Consider the following 24,091-nt stretch of genomic DNA (forward strand, 5'->3'; position numbering starts at 1 on the left):
TCGGTATGCTTAATGCATCAGCGACTTTTCAGAGTCTGATGTGTTGTGTACTCCTGTCAATGCGCAACTGTGCTGCATATGTGGAAGATGTGGTGGTGTACAACACCTTCATACTTTAAGAGCCAGATAATATTCCAACTTAAGAAGCATTTGATTGGATAAAATAGCACCTTAATTTCCTTCCATTGCATAGAAATTAAGCCAATGAAGGTCTTCAGTTTCACTGTTATGCAGACGATGCTCAAATTTACATGTGCATGAAGCCCTCTGGTACCTGGATGACAAATACATAGCTATAAAATGGCTTTCATACTGTATCCCCTTCCACTCTCAAGGTAACCAGCCAACCCACTCGATCTGTTGTGGGTTTTATTGTGTCCTTTCTGACTCATGTCCATAACCTCTGTATTATCTTTGTTTGGATTCTTCCACATTAAAAATAATGCAAGACTTTGTCCTTCTGTCCTTAAACTCTTACTGTAGCAAAGAGGGATGAACTATTGTATTCTGACTATAAGTTTAAGGTTTATTTTTTCTTGGCTACTTTGTTAGTTTGTATATCACAAATGTAAAAGCAGGTTTTTATTTTGAAAGACAGATAATAGAAGCTACCAGACAACAGACAAACCCACCAGTGGGTTTCCTCATCACTGTGGTTCTGATTTTTAGAAAGATGAGGTAGGCCACTGTAAGTCAAACTCTTTATGTTTACGATATGCATGTAGTCTTTCTTTTAAATAAGTTGCTGTGCTTTGCGTGAATGTACAAATGACGTGTTTATAAAGTTATATTCAAGAAAGGAAAATTGAGGGCTAAAGGAAAAACAGCCTTTTCTTCTAATGGAAGTTCATTTCAAATGTTTATTTCCAAGAAATGTTCACTGTGATGTTTTAACATGAAGGATTACAAAGAATATACAACAAAGCTGATGATAGTGACTTCAAATGTGTAAACTACTCATGGTTCAGACACCCAGTGAAGGAGTAACATTACATGCAGTATATAATTTTGATGAACAATACTTCTGTAAGTAGACTTCAATAAGTCTGGGGAGATTAAAAGCGGACCTAAGTATGAATCAAGGTAGGTTGGTAGGTAAATATATAAAATAATAGAAATATGCACAAAAATGGCAGTACAAAAATACATGTGCAATGAGGTGCAATATCAGAAGAGAACATGCATATAAAGAATTTGTTATTGAATAAAGGCTCCATATATGAAGGGAAGTGTCTAGATGTACAAGATGCGCAGTACAGTGACCACGTGCAAACACAAAATAAACCACTGAATATTTGCATATAAGACTCCTCCTCCATCTTCCAGCCCCACTGGTAAGAGTTGAAAAGCCTAATTGCTCTAGGAAGAAATGATCTCCTGAGTCTGTCCATAGAGCAGCTGTGACAGCAACCTGCCACTGAACTTACTCTTCTTTTTACATGATGATAAAGAGCAGTTTGTTCTGTGTCCTTCTCTTGTGTCCTTAACAACAGAGTCCAGCTCCTAAATAATGATGAATGAGCTTCAGTTAGAAATCAAGCACTGCCTGCCCGTCCCTCATTTACATATCATTTACATGAAGCTTGCCTTAAATCACAGTTGTTTTGGCAGTGAGCCAGGGTAATAATGAGATCCTGAGGGTTGTGAGTAAACAGCTGTGCTATTAAGCCGAGTTTGAGTTTGAGCTGTGTGAACACTGCTCCCTCTGCTGATCAAACTTCATAGTATAAACTTGAACTTGAAAATATTAACCTCCTAATTGGTGACAGACAATGAAAGAAAGAAAAAGAGTTAAGGTATTATAAGAACATTTGCTTAATATATTAAAACAGTATATTATTACAGTGTATAATGTTTTACTGTACTAGCTTTGTTTATGCCATGTTATGTCATGTCATGGGGTGCAGCATGGGAGCGCAGATGGTAGTGTCGCAGTCACACAGCTCCAGGGACTAGGAGTTTGTTGGTTTGCTGTGAGGAGTGTGGTGTGTTCTCCCTGTGTCCGCGTCGGTTTCCTCCGGGTGCTCCGGTTTCCTCCCACGGTCCAAAAACACACATTGGTAGGTGGATTGGCGACTCAAAAGTGTCCATAGGTATGAGTGTGTGTAAATCTGTGAAGGACTGGCGCCCCCTCCAGGGTGTGGTCATGCCTTGCGCCCAGTCGTTCCGAGTAGGCTCCAGACCCACCATGACCCTGAATTGGATACAGACAATGAATGAATGTTTTGGTGGCCCAATAAAAGCATCTCTAATGTATCTTTAAACAGAACATGGATTGGAAGCATTGTTGGTAAACGTGTAAAAAGAATTACTCCCAATTAGAACTGGATTTCCATGTGTACAGTTTATTTCTATTGTTATTTTTGTTGTTTGTATTTGTATTGCCATGTTAGGTGATGTTGATGTTTTAGAATATTTTATCATTTTTCACCTAGTTAAACTGTGATACTTAAGTGTACATGCACGCCGATCTAATTTATACTGAGTGTAATCACAGTTATGCCAAAAATGTAACTGTTTAACAAAACAGTGGGCATTTTATATAGTTTATTGTACAATCAGCTTTGACCTACTCAACTTTGATGAATGAAGGCCATTATGTGACACTGCTTATGGAAAAAATGAGCTGGGCAAGTAGCTCATTCATTATCTGTAAGTGCTTAGACTCTTAAAACCATATGTTTGTGCCCGCCCTCTCCGTTCCTCAAAGGAGCGCCAACCCCCCGTACAGGTCAGTCGAGGCTATTCTCATCTCTGGTACTATGTCTGGTGGAACAAGCTTCCAAGCACTATCAGAGCAACAGAAAGCCTCTCCGTATTCAAGAAATCCTTGAAAATCCAACTCTTCCGAGAGTATCTTTTGCACTGAAAGTCTTTCTTTAATGCACTTATTACTTCCTGGCATATTGCACTCAATGTAAGGTATTTTGTATAAATTGTTCTGTAGTTTGAATGTTAGATCCTCTTTTGTAAGTCGCTTTGGATAAAAGCGTCTGCCAAATGCATAAATGTAAAATGTAAATGTTATCCAGTTCAGGGTCACGGTGGGTCCAGAGCTTACCTGGAATTATTGGGTGCAAGGTGGGAATACATCCTGGAGGGGGCGCCAGTCCTTCACACAGCAACACTCCAATTCACCTACCAACGTGTGTTTTGGACTGTGGGAAGAAACCAAAGCACCCAGAGGAAACCCACGCGGACACAGGGAGAACACACCAAACTCCTCACAGGCAGTCACACAGAGTGGGACTTGAACCCACAACCACCAGTTCGGTTAAAGAATAGAAATGATTTTAGCACACAGCAGTAAAATGTGAGTTTGCTGTACTGTACTTCAATTTTACAATTTCAGATGTTAAAAATGTGAATGTTTATTGGCTTTTGTGGAAAAATATATGCCACTTTAACCATTCTGTGAAAAACTGCATGGGCATATAGTGCAACAATTGAAGAATAATATTTCTCAATATAAAATAGCAAAGAACCAGCGAATCACTTCTTCTACAGTACATATTATTATTAAAAGATTCACAGAATTTGGAGATACTACTGCATGCAAACGAATAAGGCCCAAAACCAATATTAGATGGCTGTGGTGTTCATGTCCTCAGGGGGCATGAAGGTTTATTTCAGTAAAACAAAGCCAATTGACTTTCTCCATCAATTACAATTGCATGGCTCCTAAGTAAAAGAGAGGAGCTAAACTAGTCCAGACCTGTCACACACTGAAAACAATAGGTGCATTGTGAAACAACTTGTTACTTATAAAACTACAGTAACTGGTCTCCTCAGTTCCCAAACCCTTACAGAGTGTTGTTAAAATAAGAGGTAAACTCAACAGTGGTAAACCCGCCCCTGACCCAATTTTTATAACATGTTGCTGGCATCAAATTAAATAAGGCCACATAATGTTTCAAAGATCTATAACCTTTCTCAGTTTCAGCTTTTTAAATATTGTCTGTGTACTATTTTTCTACTATTTTAAATGATTTACACATTATTTTGCAAAGTGCCCAAATTTATTGGAGAATTTTTATGCTCTAATTCTTGAGATATTTCTGCCCATTTAATAATTTAATTTTACTTTATTAATCAGTTTTATGAATAATTAATCTGATGGCTTTCAAGAGAGTTACAAAGCTGCAATGAGATTATTTTGATAGGAACTATGTCAATCCAATCTAATGCAGCCAGATAAGCAGATAACATAATGGTATTAGACAGACCTCTGGATAAAAATAACTGTGAGAAACTGTGTGTTTATATATCTTTAAATAATTGCTATTGATTACAAAGCTTTTCAGAGTATTGTATAAGACATGGGATAGTGGAAAACAGGCTGTGAAAAAATCATATATTTATGGACATATATAAATGCATAATATCTAGAACAGAAATTGAACCAACAAACATTTTTGTGCGTAGTTTGAGACTAATTCTGTACACAGTTATTCATTCATTCGTTCATTATCTGCCTACCTGGAATCATTGGGCGCAAGGCGGGAGGGGGTGTCATTCCTTCACAGGGCAACACACACACACTTACACATTCACTCACACCTACAGACACTTTTGAGTCACCAGTCCACCTACCAACGTGTGTTTTTGGAGCATGGGATGAAACTGGGGCACCCAGAGGAAACCCACACAGACACGTGGATTATCAGATTGCATTATAGATTTTAAACAAAAACGGAAGCATTATTTTTGCTTTCAATTTCATGTTTGTTTGTGACTTCCCATTCAAAGTGATAGACATTTGGTCTTGAATGACTATAAATGCTGTTACTGATAAGCAAATGGAGTTTCATATCAGGTAAATTTCAATACGTCACCTGAAAACTGTGCTCAACAATTTTTCATGAAAGATTAGCCAATAGAAATGCTTCCAAATGATAGAATAAAATGTCGTCATTTTTCTTCACCTGTGAGTAGATGTTACATAAAGTCTTCCATCTACACTATAGTGTCTGTTGCTCTGCATTCTTCAGCCCCCATTCACCCTGTTCAGGACCTCCTCACAACCGCCACAGAGCAGGTATGAATTGGGCAGTGGATCATTCTCAGTGCTGCAGTGACACTGACATAATGGTGTGTTAGTGTGTGTTGTGCTTGTATTGTTGCGAGTGGATCAGACACAGCAGTGCTATTGGAGGTTATAAAGCCCTCAGTGTCAGTTGGAGCAAATAGTCCACCAACCAAAAATATCCAGCAAACAGTGTCCTGTGTCCATTGACTGTGCAGCAACAGATGAGCTACTGTACATGACCTTACATCTACAAGGTGGACCAATGAGGCAGGTGTGGCTAACAGAGTTGACCGTGAGTGGACAGTGATTAAGAACTCCAGCAGCACTGATGTGCCTGATCCACTCCTGCCAGCACAGTACTAACACACACCAACAGTGTCACTGCGATCCTGAGAATGATCCACTACTCAAATCATACCTGTCCTGGTGTGCTCCTGGTCAGGTACTGGCCCCTGCATAACTGAATAACATGATATCATCTTAATCATCATCTTAAATGACTCATAAATATTGTAAAATTGGGATACAGGTGTCTTTAAATAAGACTTGATCTGACCAGCAGGTGGTGCCAAAACATCAGTACTTTAACCCATCCCTATTTAAGGCTCTGAGATCTAACCTGTCTTTGCCTTACTTTAACTCACCTGTGCCTTATTGTAGTGGCTTTAAAACGTCTTTGTGTTGAAGCAGATGAATATTTTCATGTTTTACACTGTTTTTTAAATCAGTGTCAGTGTGATTTTCGTAAGCCATCAACAATTAATAAATTTAATTTTATTAAGCAAACCTTCCAGTAATAACAGTATTGTTTAAAAAAAAAAACTCAAAATGAATTGTTCCAAATTATTATGCACAACAGAGTTTCAAAATATTTTATAGCCACACCATGAGTTTCTCCTTTTATGATCATAGCAGTCTGAGGTATTCATTGCAGCATGAGATGGAACAAAGTGGTCAGTCAGAAACTCTACATACTTAGTATTTATACTTGCAGTATTATACATATACATTTTCAGGGACCCTAAAGGGGCTTAACAGCTTTCTCCCCATGATTCTGGCCCAAAATATTACTCCACCACCTCTTGGATGACGTCGCAGCTTTGTTGGGACATGGTGGCCATCCACTGCTCCATCCATCTGGACCATCCAGGGTTACACAGCACTCATCAAGACAAGACGGTTTGGAAGTTAGTCTTCATGTATGTCTGGGCCCATTGCAACCATTTGGTCAGAGGTGGCCTCTGGAGGATCCTATACCTTGATGTTTGTGGGACTCCACAGGCACCAGCAGCTTCAAATGCCTGTTTGCTGCTCTTTTAATCTGATGAATTTGTCAGGCAGAAACTTTTCTCATTAGCAAACTAATTATCACAGGTGTCTGAGATTGAGTTTGGTGATCCAAAGAGCCCTGTACCATCCATGTGTTTAATTGGGAAACAGAAGAATTAATCTTTATGACATTTAAATCTAGTTTGCATAATTATTTTGAATGCGGTGTAATTTTGTTGCTGTCCAATGTGTGTCTCCAAAAAATTACAAACAACAAATAAAAAAAACCTTAACGTTCAATGGAAGTCAGTGTTAAAAATATTTTATTGCATATCATTTTGGAGCATTTCTATTGGTTCATTTATTATGAATTTGTGACTCACTGTTGTGTTCAGTGAGGTTGTAAACTAAACATTGTGACCTTGCTCAGTGCCAGTACAGCTTACCTGATTACCCTCACAATGATATTGAGCTGTGGAGCAGTGCTGCTGCAATCTGTAATGTTCTAGACACAGGAAAGCATTGTAAAGGAATGCTTACTATACTCCACCCACTCCACTAATTTGCACACACAGCCACTTTCTGGGTTTCATTTTGAATGTTGTCTGCAATCAAAAACTGACCCTTTGCACAAACCCGCAAGTATTACATGTGATCATGTGATTTAGAGAAACAGTGTATCACAGCAGGGCATATGGCTCCAGGCTACATGTTTACAGCGTGACTGTAATATTCAATGTGTTGATTATTATTTACATACTGATCTAAATATTCAGTAAACACTATGAACTTTTTTTCCCTCCCTCAAATGTGATATTAGCAGCTATCAGATATCAGTAGCTATGCTATTGAAAGATGCCCACATGTGAATAATTAAAATATCTTTCAGATCAGTCAGATGATTTCGGGGTGATGGTGGCCATAGTGAATAAATGATTAATAACAATTTGCATGGCTTCTGTGATTTATACTTGGTTTTATGGGCTCTTCCTAGGACTTTTATGTTAACGTTCCTAACACTCTAGGGATAACTTTCCATGCTATGCCATGAATCAGTGTCTTAGAAAAAGTGTATTTATATTGTCACTTTCCAAAGAAAATATGTACCTCCAAAATAGTGATTTTATAGGAGAAGGAAAACCTTATTTAACTTTCAATTGTAGTCAATGTAAAAAGTTGTTTTGAGTAATTTTGGAGCATTTCTATTGGTTCATTCATGAAATGTTCATACAATGTGAAGGACCACTGCTGTGTTCAATGATCCATTAAATTAAAAGGAATTTGATACTGCCTTTTTCAGCCAAATTTAGAACATTTTTATACAAATGAATATTTGTGGAGAACATGGTTCATTCAGAAGTGAGATTCTATTATTAGGGGGGAAATGTTATTTTTTTTCTTACCTAGCAAAAATACACCAATCTAATGCAGTAATTTTGAAAATCTTACAAACAATTGTGCCCAGAGCCTGTTGTCTGATGTTGAGTCTTGCTGTTACGCTAGATTGCTAGTAATAACCACAAGACAGCTGGCTGTAAGCTCCTCCTCCAGTTGTAACTTCCTGAGCTATGCTTTCCAGTAAAATGTGATGAGAGTTTCCCCTTTTGTCAGTCCTTCGCCAACTAACTGCAATATACCAATGTTTTTGGCTGAAATTATTTCTACTACTTTACGTCTTACGTCATATGAGGAGACTGTGAGAGGTAAGCAGTTTTATTGAAATGTACATACCTTTACATACGCTTTTCCAGTTTTTATGTTGAGTTGTTATACTGAAATTGATACTGCCATCACGTGCGTGCGCTCTTACTCCAGTTTTACTTTACTTTCTTTCCGTTATACAGTTCAGCTGTTTCAGATTTATTTAGATTTTTTTTTTTAGCTCTAAGACATAATCTAAGTTTAAGCACCAAGTTAATTATTGTTTGTTCAGATTATGTATTGCCATTGTCCAATAAAAAACATGTATCCCCCAAAATAGTCATTTTGTAGTTGAATGGGGAAAAACACCTTAACTTTCAATGGCAGTCAGTGTAAAAAGATTTTATTCCAAGTGATTTTTGGAGCATTTCCATTGGTTCATTCATCATGAAATTTTCAGTGTGGACAGCTGTTGTATTCAAATAATGTAGTAATCAACAAAAATGGAGATACATGTTTTTAACTGGAGAGCGTTATATTATTATTATTATATTATATTGATCTGTGCTGTTGGATTAAAATTCCTCACTTAAATTTGACATTGTTTCATGTAAAACATAAGGCCATGTAAAACATAACACCTCTTGCCATTTCATAAGTGTGTCCTTAAAACTGACTTCAATTTTACAGTGTACATTTATTTAACATTAACACTGACACACATTCACAGGGCATATGTTTATGCATATCTGTTACTCAGTGTAATCTTCCTCATGTCTCAGTGTCACTATGAAGATATATGGAGTGCTGTTCATCGTCACCTTGGTTCTGGTTTATGTTACTGGTTAGTGGATTTTCATGTAGTTCATAATGAGTTTGAATAATAAAGACTTTGAATTATGTGCATCCTACATCATATTAGTGTGTTATTTATTAATGATTCATGTTTTATTTTAGGCGATGAGTGTCCAGAGACCTGTTTTGGGATAGAGACACCTCTGCTTAGGGTACACTGTTTTTGAATAATCTTGAACTTTAAAAAACAATGTATACCCATTTATGTCTTACAAGTATGTTTATTCTCTTTCGTTATTAGGAAGGGGCATTTATAGTGTATGAGAAGGATGCTGATGGATTTTCAAATAGGACATGTGAAATCTTTGACAGTAGGTTTTTACATTCTTTTTAATAAAAAAACTAATCCCAAGATATTATCCTAACATTTTTGTATATAAAAAATCAGGAACTTTTTGGGGGTGTCCAAGAATAAAAATTTTTTTCCACAAGTAGTTATGTTTAAAGCACTGTTATATTTACTTCTACGTTGACACTAGTGCTCCCAGGTTTCGGAGATTACGAGGACAACCTAACCTGCTCAATCTCTAAGTCAAGTCAAATAAGCTGTTCCTGGATCACACACGCACTTCCTAAAGATGCACAACATTCTGCTTCTTATCAGTAAGTGTCAGTGCTTTGTCCTCGTGTGATTAGTAGTGTTAGAGTTAAAATAAATGTTGGGCAGCAGATACAAAAGAACAGGGGCTGGCTTCTCATGTCTTAGAGGAACATGTGCTGATCTTTGCCCTGCCAGCCTGGTACCATTGTGAGGCTTGAAGAGTCCTGGTTAATGAACAGAACTGAAAATGACTAATTTGAGGAGAAAACTGGAGGAAATATTAAATTAACATATAGTTACAGTAATAAAAATATGTGGATTTCAGCAACACCTCTTACTGCCCAGAACAGCCTGGTTCTGTGGTTGATGAACCTAACTGTAATTCTCATGTTCTCTTATTTCAGATTACGTGGATATGGGTATCACTCCTCAATCTACCATTTTAGTTGCTCCTTAAATAGTGAAAAACAAAGAGTTGAGTGCTATGGACAGATTAATGCATCAGAATATGCACTGGTTCAGGTCAATATTTCTACATCAAGTCACTGGCTCCTCATCTGCCAATTATTCCAACTAGGGGTTATTGGTAAGTACATAGTTGTTTTTTTTTTTTTCTCTCAGTCCCTCATGCATGCATGCAAAATTTGGAGCAATCAGTCGTATTAGTCAGTAAATATTTAAAACCAGTTTACTGACACTTTGTGGCCTGGATGTACCAGAGGTTCTGTACTAATCCCTGTACTATTTTAAATATGACCACCCCGTGTGGGGGACCTACTTAAAGCAGTACAAACTGGATAATTCAGACTTAAAAGGACAATTGTGGTTGTGCTGTGGCATAAGTTATGTCAAATTTGGTGGACAGAAATAAGTTTTCCTGCCACAAAGGGGTTGGCGTGGTGCTACAAGTGGTGTGACATTTAAAATCAGCCAGTGCATCACTATTTCTTTCAATACAATTTTAGCTAAATTAAAAGCTCTAGCACTGAGGTCTTATGAGACCTGGTCTTCAAGCAGGTGAATAAAGGCTCACAATGGTATTTTGGCCATGAATATTACCCTGCTAATATATGTCACAATTATTGGTGTGTTATTATACCCAGTATTAAATTAATACAATTTAATATAATGTATTTAACATAATATAATTAAAATAATTTTTTAAATTACCCATCTCTTAATCATGTATAAAGGAATTTTATTCTCATCAGGGTGAAGAACATGTATATCAGAAGCATACTTAATTAGTCATATCACAATTATTTACATACAAACACACAGCCTTTTTCCAAAAATGAGGGTTGCTGGGCAAAATGTAAATAGCAGAATGTAATGATTTGCAAATCATTTAAATAATATATTTAATTGAAAGTAGTATAAAGTCTATTTACAGTGGTGAAATAGAAATGTAGTGTTTTTTGAAAAATATGGCCATTTTGAATTTGATAGCAACATATTCTTGTTTATTGGCAACAGGTCAATGACATGATTGGATTAAAAAACGTTCTTCAGGGAGCACAGAGGCGGCACTAAATTAAAATTCTATAGTGGAAAATTCTGTAGTGGAAATCATTGCTGAAAATTGCATGGATGACTGACACATGTTGATAAGCACCATTAATGCTGAACAATATATAAATGTATTGGAGCAACAGGCTGCCATCCAGAACTTTATTTAAGTAAGACAAGGCCAATCCACATTCTGCATGGATTAATCATGTTCATATAATCACAATATATTTTAGGGTACGTTGGCGATAACAATATTTTTGGTGTTATGACAAAACACTGTAAATACTTTTATACATTTCAAGAACAAACTATTGCAAAAAAATATATGTTATATTATTAAATAATATATATTAAATATATTTAATGGAATATATATTAATAATATTAAATGGTTTTATTTATTTAAAAAAAGCTTTTTTTACTGCAAATGTAAACATTTGCTTATTTTGTTTACAATAACTTACCAAGATTAAAAAAATAATATAGCGTATAGATCTACCACACAAGCAAAGTGCAGAATATTTAGTACGTGCATATGAACAGCAAACATAAACAATTATTATAAAAAGTAACCTTAAAGCTTCACAGTAAATAAGAAAACAATACAATTAGTTTCTATGTCGATATGCTGTTAGATCTTATTGGCTGTTGAAGTCTTCAAACAGCATTTTAGATTATCCTCGTCCTCAACCAGGTGCTTCTGCTTGAGGTGGTGAAACAGATTAGTTATGTTTTTCCCCTTCTGTTGTTATAGGCTTCTTTCATTTCTTACATTTTACCTTAGTTTATTGTATTGAAAGCATGGGGAAAAAAACATCCATCCATTTTCTATGAGTCAGTTGAAAGAGTTTGGTGTGAGGAATCATATGCTTCTATGAGCCATTTGGATGGCTCCCTTATTGTGACATCACACTAGGGAAATTTGCATAGAACCACCCTGGCACCACCCTTCACCTGCGTAAACATTAGATGGGTGGAGCATGGCCAGCAACAGCTTATTTGCATATATGTGACAGAGTCCTTCTGAAAGTGACTGAAACTGGCAAGAATAGAGCTTGTGAGATCTCTTTATGTGAGAGTGATTTTGTGCAAAGAACTTCATGAACATGTTTTGTATCACCCATAGAACTATTATAACTTGTTTAAAAGAGAAATATGTCCCCTTTAAATACTACTAAATACACAATACATGATATTTTTATTATTATTATAGAGCTGTGTAACTGATGCATGTTACACATTTATTTTTTACCCAAATCATGTGGATCTTGCAATAATTCTAAAATCTAAAATCTTTTTCAGTTGCAAATACAAGAATACAATATAATCATATTATTAGCTTGACACACATGCATCTTTGATTTGCATGTCTCTCCATACCTACATTAATTACACTGCAACATGACAGTCCATGCTGAACATGCAATAATTTATAAAGAAAAACATCATTAAAAAGGACTAAATGTTCCTCACCCACATTTGCAAATGGTCATATCTAAGGTATTAAGAAAAAGCTATTATTAATTATTTTTTAGTTAATTATTGCCATAATCCAAACATAGGATAAAAAGATAATATACATTTGATATTATTTGATATACATTTGATATTATGCATATAAATAAATGCAAAAAGACTACACTGACTTAAATATATTAGAATACATTTGGTACCTACAATAATAATTAATAATGAAATAATGAATATTATATGTATTATTACATTCATTAACATTGTTGCAGTTCACTGTGATGAGAATAAAATTAATATGTATTTGATTAAAATTTTTACTTTGTTTTTCTCTCACGCTTGCTGCCATGACAACATTTTCACTGTGTATTGTCCTGGTGCATCTCTCAGTTTAAAGGCAATGAAAGGAGTTAATATGATTGGATATTGCATAACCATGCCCACGGATTGAGTACTCCAACCCCTTATTTTGTAATTGTGTATCAAATTACTGGGATTCCGCCTATAAGGACCATATCAAACTAAATTGCTGCCATATCTAGACTTTGCTGCACCATTTTCTAATGCCTTATTTTTGAGCTTACACTGTGTCCATGAAAACGGAGCCCTGGATTTAACTTTTCTGTTCATGAGGAGGATCAAGTACAGTATTTAAGAACCACACTGAGACCAAAAAAAGTCTCTGCTAACATGCTAATGCCACCTATAGCCATGGTTTTACAGAAATTTATACAAACGAGAAACCAGAGCTGAAATATGTGTCAATAATGCTGGCAGGGTATGCAGTCATATACTAGAAAATGTAAATACAACACAGAGGATAATTTTTTTAACTGTCTTTTTACAGAGATATTAGACCCTCCAGAAATTGGATCTGTCTTAATAAATGCAACAGAACTGGAGATAAAGTGGTCACTGCCAAAAAGTTCTGGTAGTAAAGATAAAAGTGACTGTTTTGAATATGAGTTAAAAATCAATGATGAGGTAAGAATGTGTTTGATCTACCATTGTGCTCTCATAATTCTTATATAAATCTTATTGCAACTGATGTTATTCTAACAGAATTTTCACTTTCACAGGTTATTCATATTCTACCAAATAAAAATTTGACATACACTAAACAAAATATTGACCTGGCGAGGAGCTATATAGTACAAATAAGGACAAAAATGCACTATAGTTGTCACATCAGTGAACAATGGAGTGACTGGAGTAAAGCCAAGGGTGAGCTACATCTTGATATTGACATTTATTTGACATCCACAAACAATAATAATAATAATAGACTTTATTTAAATGGCACTCGGTCAATATAGTGTCATCACAAGGTCCTTCCCAGAACTATAAATAAACATACAACAAAATAAAAACATTTATTAGGAAACACCTTTTTAAAAATTCATTATAATATTGCATAGTTTAAAATACAAAAACCACAAGTATGTCCAAAGCTAATAGATTTTAAAAAGAGAATTTTAAAATTATTATTATTATTTTATTATATATAATAACAGTGTATCTGTGCTCTTTGACTCAGTGGTCAACCCTGTAGAAAATCCTTACAAGCTCAACGTCCATGTGATTCTGTGCATTGCATTTGTGCTTCCCATGATTCTCTTGGCTTTACTGCTACTCTGCAAGTTCCAAAGGTAACTCTTCTTTATGTACTCACCATGCTGTAATTTCTTTGTTTTATACGCTTAGTTGTATGCCCTTTATAATGCTTATCTTGTCTGGTACAGTGATATCCAAAAGTTAGAGACCAACCTTTCATTTATTTAATTTCTTGAGGGAAACCAGAAAAAAATATTATAAGTAATGTACAGGGTGAGGCAAAAGTCGCTCGACATAATTTTATCTGAATATACCAGCAAGTAATAGGTGAGGAGGCCTAACTTTTAGGCAATGTCCGGAACATGGCCCCCCATCTTGAAAGCAGCCATATTGGATCAAGAACATCATGTAGCATATCAAAGAAATAAAAAGTGTGCTGCGACTTTTGACTCATACTTTATTATATGTTAACAGAAAAATACTCAAATGCCTTAAATATTAATTACACGTGAACTCTGTCAGCCTTTGATTTTCCACTCTTTACATTTTGCAGCAGGCAGCCTCTTAAACTCCTATAGTTTTGAAATACAATAAAAGCTGTTTACAGAGCAGACAAGGAAGTTATTTTCAACATTCATAAACAACTGCCTATTTACACCACAGCAACACACATTGCTTTCTCACATGCATCTAAATAAGATATTTAGGAGATCAGATAATAGATAAGAATTATTGCTTTGTCAAATTCGATCTAGCATTTTTACAGGGTAAAAAAACCTATTTAATATATATTAAATGGCTGTTTTTTGTTAATAAACATTACCAATAGCATTGTTTTCTTGGCAAAGGAAAGAACTGGACACAACCTAACACGTAGTGGGTTTTTTTCTTCAAAAAACACAATACATATTTGATCTAGAGCTAATCCACTCACATAAGGAATATAAAAGATAAAGGAAATGGGATTCTTTACATACAACACATCGTAGACCATCTGTTTTGTGACTCCTGGAGACGAACGTCTGGAAACGAAAATGTTTTCTCATTCCTGTTAAAGTTCATGGGATGAGTTTATAGTAGGAGTTGGTCCAAAATGCAGCAGCCAGGTTTCTGACTAACATCAAACAAAGACACCACATTACTCCGGTTCCAGCCTCACTGCACTGGTTACCCATGAATTATAGGACACAGTGTAAGGTTCTTTTATTTGTTTTTAAAGCACTTAATGGGTCTGCACCTATATATATTAGTAGCATGCTTTCTTCTCCCACCAATCAGCAAGCTCTGCGATCTTCTTCTCAGGATCTATTAGTTGTGCCCAGAACTTGCTTGAAACTCAAAAGTGATCAGGCTTCTGCTGTCTATGCCCCGAGACTGTAGAAATTGTAGATATGTAGGTTTGTGTTTTGTTGTTGTTGTTTGATGTGATGTTTGTAGTGTATTTTATGTAATGTTTCAAATGTACAGCACTTTGGTCAACGCAAGTTGTTTTAAAAGTGCTTTATAAATAAACTTAATTTACTTACTTACTTACTACGATGAAGACGACCAAAAGTGCATTCCGCTTCTATCTTTTAAAACTTCATTTTAGCCAGAAAGGTTCAAAAGTCATTGAACTATGTGCATGAGTTGCTCTACACTACACACAGTTCCTGAGAAAAGTGGCATAGACCTCTACTGTGGAAAAGAGAACAATGTTAGAAAGGAAGAAATACTGCCAGGATGTCCTATATTACCACTTCCTCTGCTGCCATTAAGACCTTTTATCAAAAGCATGCATTAGAGTGGATTTTACAAAGGAGAAACAAAGCCATTATCAGCATGAAACATGTCTGACATTTAATAAAAAGCTTAAATCAAAGTAGTGCCATAATGATGGTGTGCGTTTAAAAAAGTAAGAGTTTTATCTCGGCTGAACATATCACGTGATTTCATTTGTAGTTCCAGTGACTTATTTCCAGAAACTCTTCTAGGTTTATGGTTGTGAAAGTGTTTACAGAAAATGGATTTTGACATTTGAAAACTCCCCAAGATAAGCAAAAATATAATAGATTTCTGAAACTGTTACCTCTGAGTTTCTCTTTGCATCTCTAACTGTCCTCGTGGTTTCAGTGGCTTTGGCGTTGTTGATAGTCACTAAATAGATTTTAAAATTGTATTTGTGTGTTTAGTTATTTTTGCCATGTATCCTCACATTTAAAGGAAATACTTTGTTGTTGTAGAACATTTCCTGTGTCCCTAGTGTTTACAGTCAAGCAATTTGTGAGTAATTACCTAGCAATTATTTAGCTGCAGTTACTGCTGCACAAGAGCTTTACATCAGATACAGAAAGCACTGTTTCTGATCTAGTGCTTTTAGGCATTTTTGATGTCTTAGGTTTATGCAGAGCAATAGAAAATTGCAAAGGTTCACAAATGTTCTAGCTTGAGTGTAAACACTACACTCTTACAAATGATGGTACTTCAAGGCTAAAAGTACTTAAGTAAAGAATATGGTTCTACATAGAGCCATCCATCCATCCATTATCCACTGCTTATCCGGGTCACGGGGGAAGCAGTCCAAGTAAAGAAATCCAGACCTCCCTCTCCCCAGCCACTGCTTCCAGCTCCTCCGGGGGTATACCGAGTTGTTCCCAAGCCATTCAAGACATGTAGTCTCTCCAGCGTGTTCTGGGTCTGCCCCGGGGCCTCCTACCCGTTGGACATGCCTGGAACACCTCACCAGGAAGGCGTCCAAGAGGCAGATGCCCGAACCACATCAACAGGCTCCTCTCGACGTGGAGGAGCAGCAGCTCCACTCCAAGTCTCTCCCGGATGTCCGAGCTCGTAACCCTGTCTCTAAGGGAGAGTCTAAAGGACCTCTTACTAAAAGCCTCTTAATTGAACCCTATACAGCACATATTCTGTCAATCCAAAGAACCCTTTAGTCAGGCAAAGGGTCCTTTGAGTGTTCTGGGTTTTATTTAAAACAATTTTCATTACATAAGAACCCTTGAAGAACCATCATTTTTAAGTGTGTAGTGACACAGGAATGTTAAAGAAATTAAATAAAAATAATATACTTGGTATTTTATTTGTTAAGGACAATAACCCAGTATTACTGATCTGCAAGATACTATGTGAAACTGTGCTTTCCGTATCCGGTGTGAAGCTCTTGTGCATCAATAACTAGTAACACAAGTCATTCTGGTAGTTGTTTATCATTCTCCCCATCAGAATTTTAGCCCATTTCTCCGTATAGAACAGCTTCAACTTTGTTACGTTGTTGGGTTTCCTCATGTGAAATTCACTTCATGTCCTTCCACAGCTTTTCTACTGGATTAAACTTAGGACTTTTAATCAGCGGTTCCAAAGTCTGAACTTTATTACTGTTTATTTATTTTTTATTTTTTTACCCATCAGTGGTAGAATGACTTGTGTTTAGTGTTGTGGTTTTTCTGCATGACTCAATTTTCTCATGAGTCTTTTCAGTATGTAGACTGATATCAGGACAGTTCCTTTGAGAATATATTGGTTTAAAATAAATGCAGTTAAACAGTCTTGATACATGACACTACCTCCACCATGTTTCACAGATGGGACAAGGACCTTATGCTGGATTGAAGGGTTTTCTTGTTTAAGTCAAAAAGCTGTACTGTGGGAAAGCAAATAGCACTATCGTCAAGTGTATCACATCACCATCCTAAACTTGTCTAGACAGCCTTTTTTAGAATGACCACCTGTTCCTTTAAATGAGAATAAACCACTGTGTACTTCAGCAAATGCTTACTGGTTAAGGAGAAGCAGCTTTAGATTTTAGACATTTTCGCTCGTTCTCGTTCTTCTCTGTTCTTGTTTTCGCACAATACTCTGTTGTTTTACCCCGTTTAATCTTGTCTTTGCACTCTCACATAAATGTGTGTTCAGAGGAGGAGTCTCAGAGCTCTATGCAGCCCAAGTTTAGAACGACTCATTTTATGATGTTTTCATAAACAGGCAGCACACAAAATTACTGGGTTGTTTTATTTCACAGTTTGTGAGTTGGTAGTGAATGCACAAAAAAGAAAAAGTGATTTATTTCAAAATTTGTCCCCCTAATATTGCCATATAATCATTTATTTATTTAATTATTTGTTTGGTTTATTGTCTGTTTGTTTATTAAGATATTTGTTGTTATTTTCCTCTCCAGGTTGTCAGATAAGCTATTCCCCTCCATTCCGAGCCCATCTTTGAAAGTTAAAACGCTTCTTGAGAAAGGCAATTTCATTCAGGTAAAGCCATTTTTTTTTTTTGCTATATATATTTATAGCTGGCGGCACGGTGGCGCAGCAGGTAGTGCCGCAGTCACACAGCTCCAGGGGCCTGGAGGTTGTGGGTTCGATTCCCGCTCTGGGTGACTGTCTGTGAGGAGTTGGTGTGTTCTCCCCGTGTCCGAGTGGGTTTCCTCCGGGTGCTCCGGTTTCCTCCCACAGTCCAAAAACACACGTTGCAGGTGGATTGGCGACTCGAAAGTGTCCGTAGGTGTGAATGTGTGTGTGTCTGTGTTGCCCTGTGAAGGACTGGCGCCCCTCCAGGGTGTATTCCCGCCTTGCGCCCGATGATTCCAGGTAGGCTCTGGACCCCTCGCGACCCGAAATTGGATAAGCGGTTACAGATAATGGATGGATGGATATTTATAGCTACTCACACTCTCGGTCCTTCATTCACTATTGTTATCACTAACACTTAGCACCTGAAAATGCTACACAAGAGGAAACACTGTAATAGATTTTGGAATGTCATAATCATCGTTTTTCACCTAAAGCGCCATGTAAGGTCATTGTCTTAGGAGCTAACTAAATTACGTGCAAAACAGCAGCAAATAATGCTGGTGAAAGTTATATTTACATTTACACTTTTGTTATAGGCCATATCATGAGCTGTTTTGTAGTCCTTGAATAAGTCAGCAGATGCTCCAGCTGTGTTTAAAACAAGGTTTAGCGCAGAATCTCTGACCAATCTAGAACACTTAGTGTCATTATAATCTTTGCTCTTGTAAATCGCTCACTCTCTGGTATTTGCTTTCTCTTCAATAAGGACCCGACACTGAAACACCCTGAAGCTGGATATGAAGTTGATTATGGGACAGAAATACTTGAAGTCACAGGATAGATGTGCACTCAGGGTCGGAAACGATTTTCCAAGGCAGCATAAAGGCATAGTCAACAGGAAGAAGAGGACTGACGTTTCCTTGAATGATTCCTCTTTTGAAAGTTAAACTACACAAATTGTACATGTAAAAGAAAGTGAAATATTAAATGTTGAGAGCTTTAAGGAAGGGTTGGGTGTGGGTGCATTAACATGCGGTTTTGAGTGGCTGAGCAGAGGGGAGGGGCTGTTTGCTCGCATTTCTCTTTTTTGTTGGTTATGATGGTAAAACAACATGGATGTTTAAAAAATATTACACAGGGTTTATACAGATTTCTAACAAGCTAAATCTTACTCTATATTGCCTAAATTTTTTATTCAAAAATAATCACAACTCTTTTTTCATTTCTTATTCAACTGCTTGGGTGTAAGTATTTACATATTATTACCATTTAAAATACAGACTTTTTTGTCATTTTATTTTAACTGTTGTGTAGTACCGAAAATGACAATTGGGTCATAATAAATTAAAAAAAGAAATCAGGATTGCTGACAATGAAATGACAATCTTTAAATCATGCAAACCAAACACAAACATGCTTTTGGCTACAATATTATACCCAAGAACAGAACTAAACGATGCGCATGCTTTTTCAGCGCATTTTTCTTTGGTGGACTTAACTTCTCCCTTGTCATTTTCAAGTTAATTAATTGTTAGGTTATATTTGGTTGATTCAAATGACAATTGTCATTTTTAATTCGAAACAACCATTACCATAATATGACAAGAGAGCAGCAGGTGCCAGTTTGAATTTTATATTGCAATGTGTATGTTGCACCAAAAAAAAAAAAGGCTTTAAAAATGGTATACACTTAAAATGTGGCAAAGACTAATGCTTGAAAAGAAGAATTAAATCTTTCCAGATAACACAGATCCAAACAGGTCTGAGATCATAAAGATTCATATCCTTTATGTCCCTATGTATTTAAACACATTTTATATTGAGTGATTCCAGATACTTTAATGTTTATATACTGGGGAAGTGTTCAGTTATGCACACAGAGCTTGTATATAATCTACATAGAAAACCATTAAATTAAATGCTCTGAAGCAGCTGCACATATGACAAACTTCAACATGTTCAGTGGTAAGTATAAGAGTGTATAATTAATTATATAATTAAATATAAGTGTATATATAGACAAGGGGTTTATAACCCCCAGCAATGGGCTGTAGAGCACTCGAGCTGTATTCTCTGGAGTAATGCGCATCCAGTACATTCAGGCTGTGTTTAAAAGGTGTTTGTGACTCAATTCTTGTCTCGCAACATCAGCATTCTTACAGGCTACATATAACTTTTATGTGTCCTTTGGTACCAAAACTAATTTTTTTTATGTCATATTTATTTTAGGAATTTGACATTTGGAGTTTTAATCTTGCTACAATTTACAATCTCTTCTTTCTTACAGTTCAACAGGCTAGAGCTAAAAGGGTATCAATGGGGATTATTGTACCCTCTGTCTCTCAATAGGACATGGTTTCAAATGCACCACAGCCCTATGCAGTGTGAAAGCTTTATGCTTGTGCAGATGACACTTAGCACTGGGTTTGGTTACACTGAGCTCATATGCAGCTGCTTCTGATGTATCAGCAAATGAATATAAACTTGCACTAAAATTTGAGAGGAATGCCACATTTAAATGTGTCCTCTGTGGAGGATGGGTACTTAAATGTACCTACAATATCAACAATATAATGTGACAAAGGTTTTTTTTTTGTGTGTGTACAAAGTTTGCACACCACTCTATAGTAACTCTCTCTCTATAAAATGCTGTGCTACAATTAAAACAAATAAAATCAGAATTGTAAATAAACCTCTACAAATGTGTATTTCAAAGTTTGGGAACTGTTTCATAAAGTTATTAGATGTTACTGAGAAGCATAGCAAAGGCCTTTAGACCCTAAACATATAATTTATTGCAGTTTTATTTAATAAGATGTATAGCATGTACGTAATCAAAGCACACAGTGGAAAGTACCTTATGAAATGCTCTGCTGAGTAAAAGAGAAGTGCTATCTTTGTCGTGTAAATTCAGAGACATGCTATTCACACCACTATAATAGCAGCAGGAAAATGGTATTTATTACAAGAATAGCAAGTTAGGCAGACATTTTTACTGTTGCTGGTAATGAAAATAATCATATGCCAAAATGGTAAATCTACAGGGGATGATAAAACACTGATATACACATTTGTAGATCACTGTATTGTATTGTAATACAAAGTCTATAAAAATGGACAACAAAGGTATGCATTCTTATTCACTTAGAAAACCAATATGTGTTTTGACAAGTGCTACCTACCATTATGCACAAGTTTTTTAAACTGCGTATTAACGTTGAGAGTTGAGTGTAATTAGAAAGGAAGCTACAGCGGTGGCTAAAGAAAACGTCAGTGACGACACAGCTTCCTTATCTTTAAACTCGCTTGTGGTTCAGTCTGTTTAAAAAAAGATGAGGTCAGCCACTAGGAATTTTTAAAAACAATCCCTGAGAAATGTAAACTCTTATTTATTATTATTTTTGTTATTATTATTAATTCCAAAATGACTGACAATTTTTTTTTTAATGAAAATTATAATCAAATTTAAAATCAAATGCCACATATTCTGAACCAGTTTATGCTCTGTGTAATGGGGCCCCTGCATGGAGAAGCCATGTTAAATATAGGTTTAGCACAGAATATGTGATACATCCACTCTCAGAAAAATGGTGTCAATACAGTAAAGGACCACTGGATTAGGAACTTCAACATTGTATCTCCATTCATCGTCCATTTTATCAGCTCCGGAGCACTTTGTAGTTCTGCAATTACAGACTGTAGTCCACCTGTTTCTCTGCATACTTTTGATCCCCATTTCACCCTGGTCTTAAATGCTCAGGAACACCACAGGGGCAGGTATGATTTGGGTGGTGGATTATTCTCAGGGCTGACATGTGGCGACACTGACATGTTGGTGGTGAGTTGTGTGCTGTTAAGAGTGGATCAGACACAGCACTGCTGCTAGAAGTTTTAAAACCCTTTGTGTCACTGCTGAACTGAGAACAGTCCACCAACACAAAACCCATCAGCGTCCTGTGTTCCTGGTTTATGTTGCTGTAATGCAGGTTTAGTTGGCCACACAGCGTGGTCGTGTTGGTTTACCAGCATACCACCAGTTTCAGGAACATAAGCTGGCTTTGGTGGTCAACGGGATAACTGCTTCCTTTCCAGCTGAGCAGCTTTGAGAACACGCGAGGTACAGCAGGGAAGGTGGACTGAAGAGAATAGTAGAATGTTCATAGGCATAAGACAGGTCTCACATGCGTCATTTACACCACGCTATGTTCAGTATAACTAGTTCTTAGCACGTCCTATGAGTAATCCGAGACCTCCATTAGACACATCGCCCACACGCTGGGACTTTCCGCTGGGACCTCAGTGCAGCTACCACCATCTGGTGGCTTGGTGTGATAGTTTTCTTTTGCTTTATCTAAAAATATGTTTCTAAAATATAGTTTACAAACTGATCATGGGCAAGCTTAGAAGATTACATTGTAAACTTGAACAGCATGAAATACTTAGTTAAATATGACCCAAAAGAAGAAAACTGGAAAATAAAAGAGGAAGGAAATGGTCATAACGCCACATATAAAATGTTAAAATGTGCGTTTTGTCGCTTTTCTTGGAACTGGTCTAAAAACAGTGTTTAACCCTTAAATTAACAACACGTAGGCGAGTCTAGACTTTAATGACAAACTTGAGTTAAAATATGTGATTCAGAGCTATGCTCTTATGACTGACCGCCATCAAGACCTGAAAGAATTGTTCCACTATTTCATGTAAAGCTTTCTAAGCCGACTAGAAGCTGGTACAGCAGCAAAGGCCTTTTTTTTTTTTTTTAGAAAGCTTTAATAAAACAGATCTATGTCTCTCCATTACATGCTGTAAAAGAATGTGGAAGTGAAATTTAAAACAAAATCTGTATTTCATTAGTAGCTAATTTAACTTCTTAAGACAAACACAGACCTTGTTAATGTTATGCTGCTTGTAAAGCATTTTATATTGGGAAAACGTTTGTGACGTAAGTGCTTTATTTGTTTGTTTGTTTAGTCACAGATTTAAAAATACACACTTATAAATAGGCAACAGTGACTTATTGTTTGGCAAACACTGAACCAACTGAAAGTTATACATTTTGCCTCTTTTTATAATAAAATTCTAATACTAGTTATTAGTAAGTGTCCATATTCATTGACATATTGCACTTTCCTATCATGAAGAACAAAAACAAACAAATAAGAAAAAGATGAATAAAAGAAAATACAAATATATGAATCATAAACAATCCTAGAAAATACAATTAGTTAAACAATAAGTATTTGCAACAGAATTATTTTGTTTTTGTCTGTGTCCATCTGTGAAATCTGATTTGTTCTCTCTCTCTCTCTCTCTGTGTGTGTGTGGAGGTGAATTTAGGGGCATTAAATCAGTATGGGAGTAAGAGTTGATTAAGTGATTTGTGTGCATGTAGTGAAACTTGAGTTTGAGTTTCACTGTTCGAGTTGCATTCAGTGTATTTCAAGAATTACTGTTGTACAAAGTTAATGAGAGTTGACTAGGTCATGCTGAAATATGAGAGATTTTCCACTGATACATAATCAATGAGTATGTTTTTCCACTGGGTGATGTTAATGGACTTTCTTTGATTTTCAAATAATCTATGTTTTATGTTTTCTAGACTTTGGGTGTCTGTCTGTCATGAAGTTGGTGTGTCTGGGTTTCCTTTGGGTGCTTCAGTTTCCTGCCACAATTTAAAAAAATATGTGTCAATATGCCCACTACTGCAACATATGTATTTAAAAAAAAAAAAGAAGAAGAACAGGTCGAAATTTCTCGTAAAGTTCAACAGCACATAAAAATAGTTCCTTTTTTGTCTCCATCCTGCCCATAAGTATCCTAAAATTCATTGCCTAGTAGCCACAGTAGCAACTTAACTTACCTTCCCACCTTACTTTTTTTTTAATAATCTTTATCATATTTTCCATTTTTGCATGTATGTGTGTCTTCCTT

General features: G+C 36.2%; 1 protein-coding gene across 1 annotated transcript; it reads left to right on the top strand.

The window, feature by feature from the left end:
• Nucleotides 1-7,868: 7,868 nt before the first annotated feature.
• On the top strand, nucleotides 7,869-24,091 carry LOC136674119 (interleukin-5 receptor subunit alpha-like). Its single transcript, XM_066649992.1, has 11 exons — nucleotides 7,869-8,001; nucleotides 8,722-8,783; nucleotides 8,897-8,946; nucleotides 9,036-9,105; nucleotides 9,274-9,397; nucleotides 9,740-9,921; nucleotides 13,165-13,301; nucleotides 13,397-13,541; nucleotides 13,855-13,966; nucleotides 18,040-18,121; nucleotides 18,927-24,091. The coding sequence occupies exons 2-11, from the start codon at nucleotides 8,729-8,731 to the stop codon at nucleotides 18,999-19,001; spliced, it is 1,032 nt and encodes a 343-aa protein (XP_066506089.1). The 5' UTR covers nucleotides 7,869-8,001; nucleotides 8,722-8,728; the 3' UTR covers nucleotides 19,002-24,091.

The sequence above is a fragment of the Hoplias malabaricus genome, chromosome 2, assembly GCF_029633855.1.
Source record: "Hoplias malabaricus isolate fHopMal1 chromosome 2, fHopMal1.hap1, whole genome shotgun sequence".
Lineage (NCBI taxonomy): Eukaryota > Metazoa > Chordata > Actinopteri > Characiformes > Erythrinidae > Hoplias > Hoplias malabaricus.

Coding starts and splice junctions, on each gene's coding strand:
- LOC136674119 (XM_066649992.1), top strand. CDS start 8,729: ATGAAGATATATGGAGTGCTGTTCATCGTCACCTTGGTTCTGGTTTAT. Junction 8,784..8,896: donor GGTTCTGGTTTATGTTACTG/GTTAGTGGATTT, acceptor GTTTTATTTTAG/GCGATGAGTGTCCAGAGACC. Junction 13,302..13,396: donor AGTTAAAAATCAATGATGAG/GTAAGAATGTGT, acceptor TCACTTTCACAG/GTTATTCATATTCTACCAAA.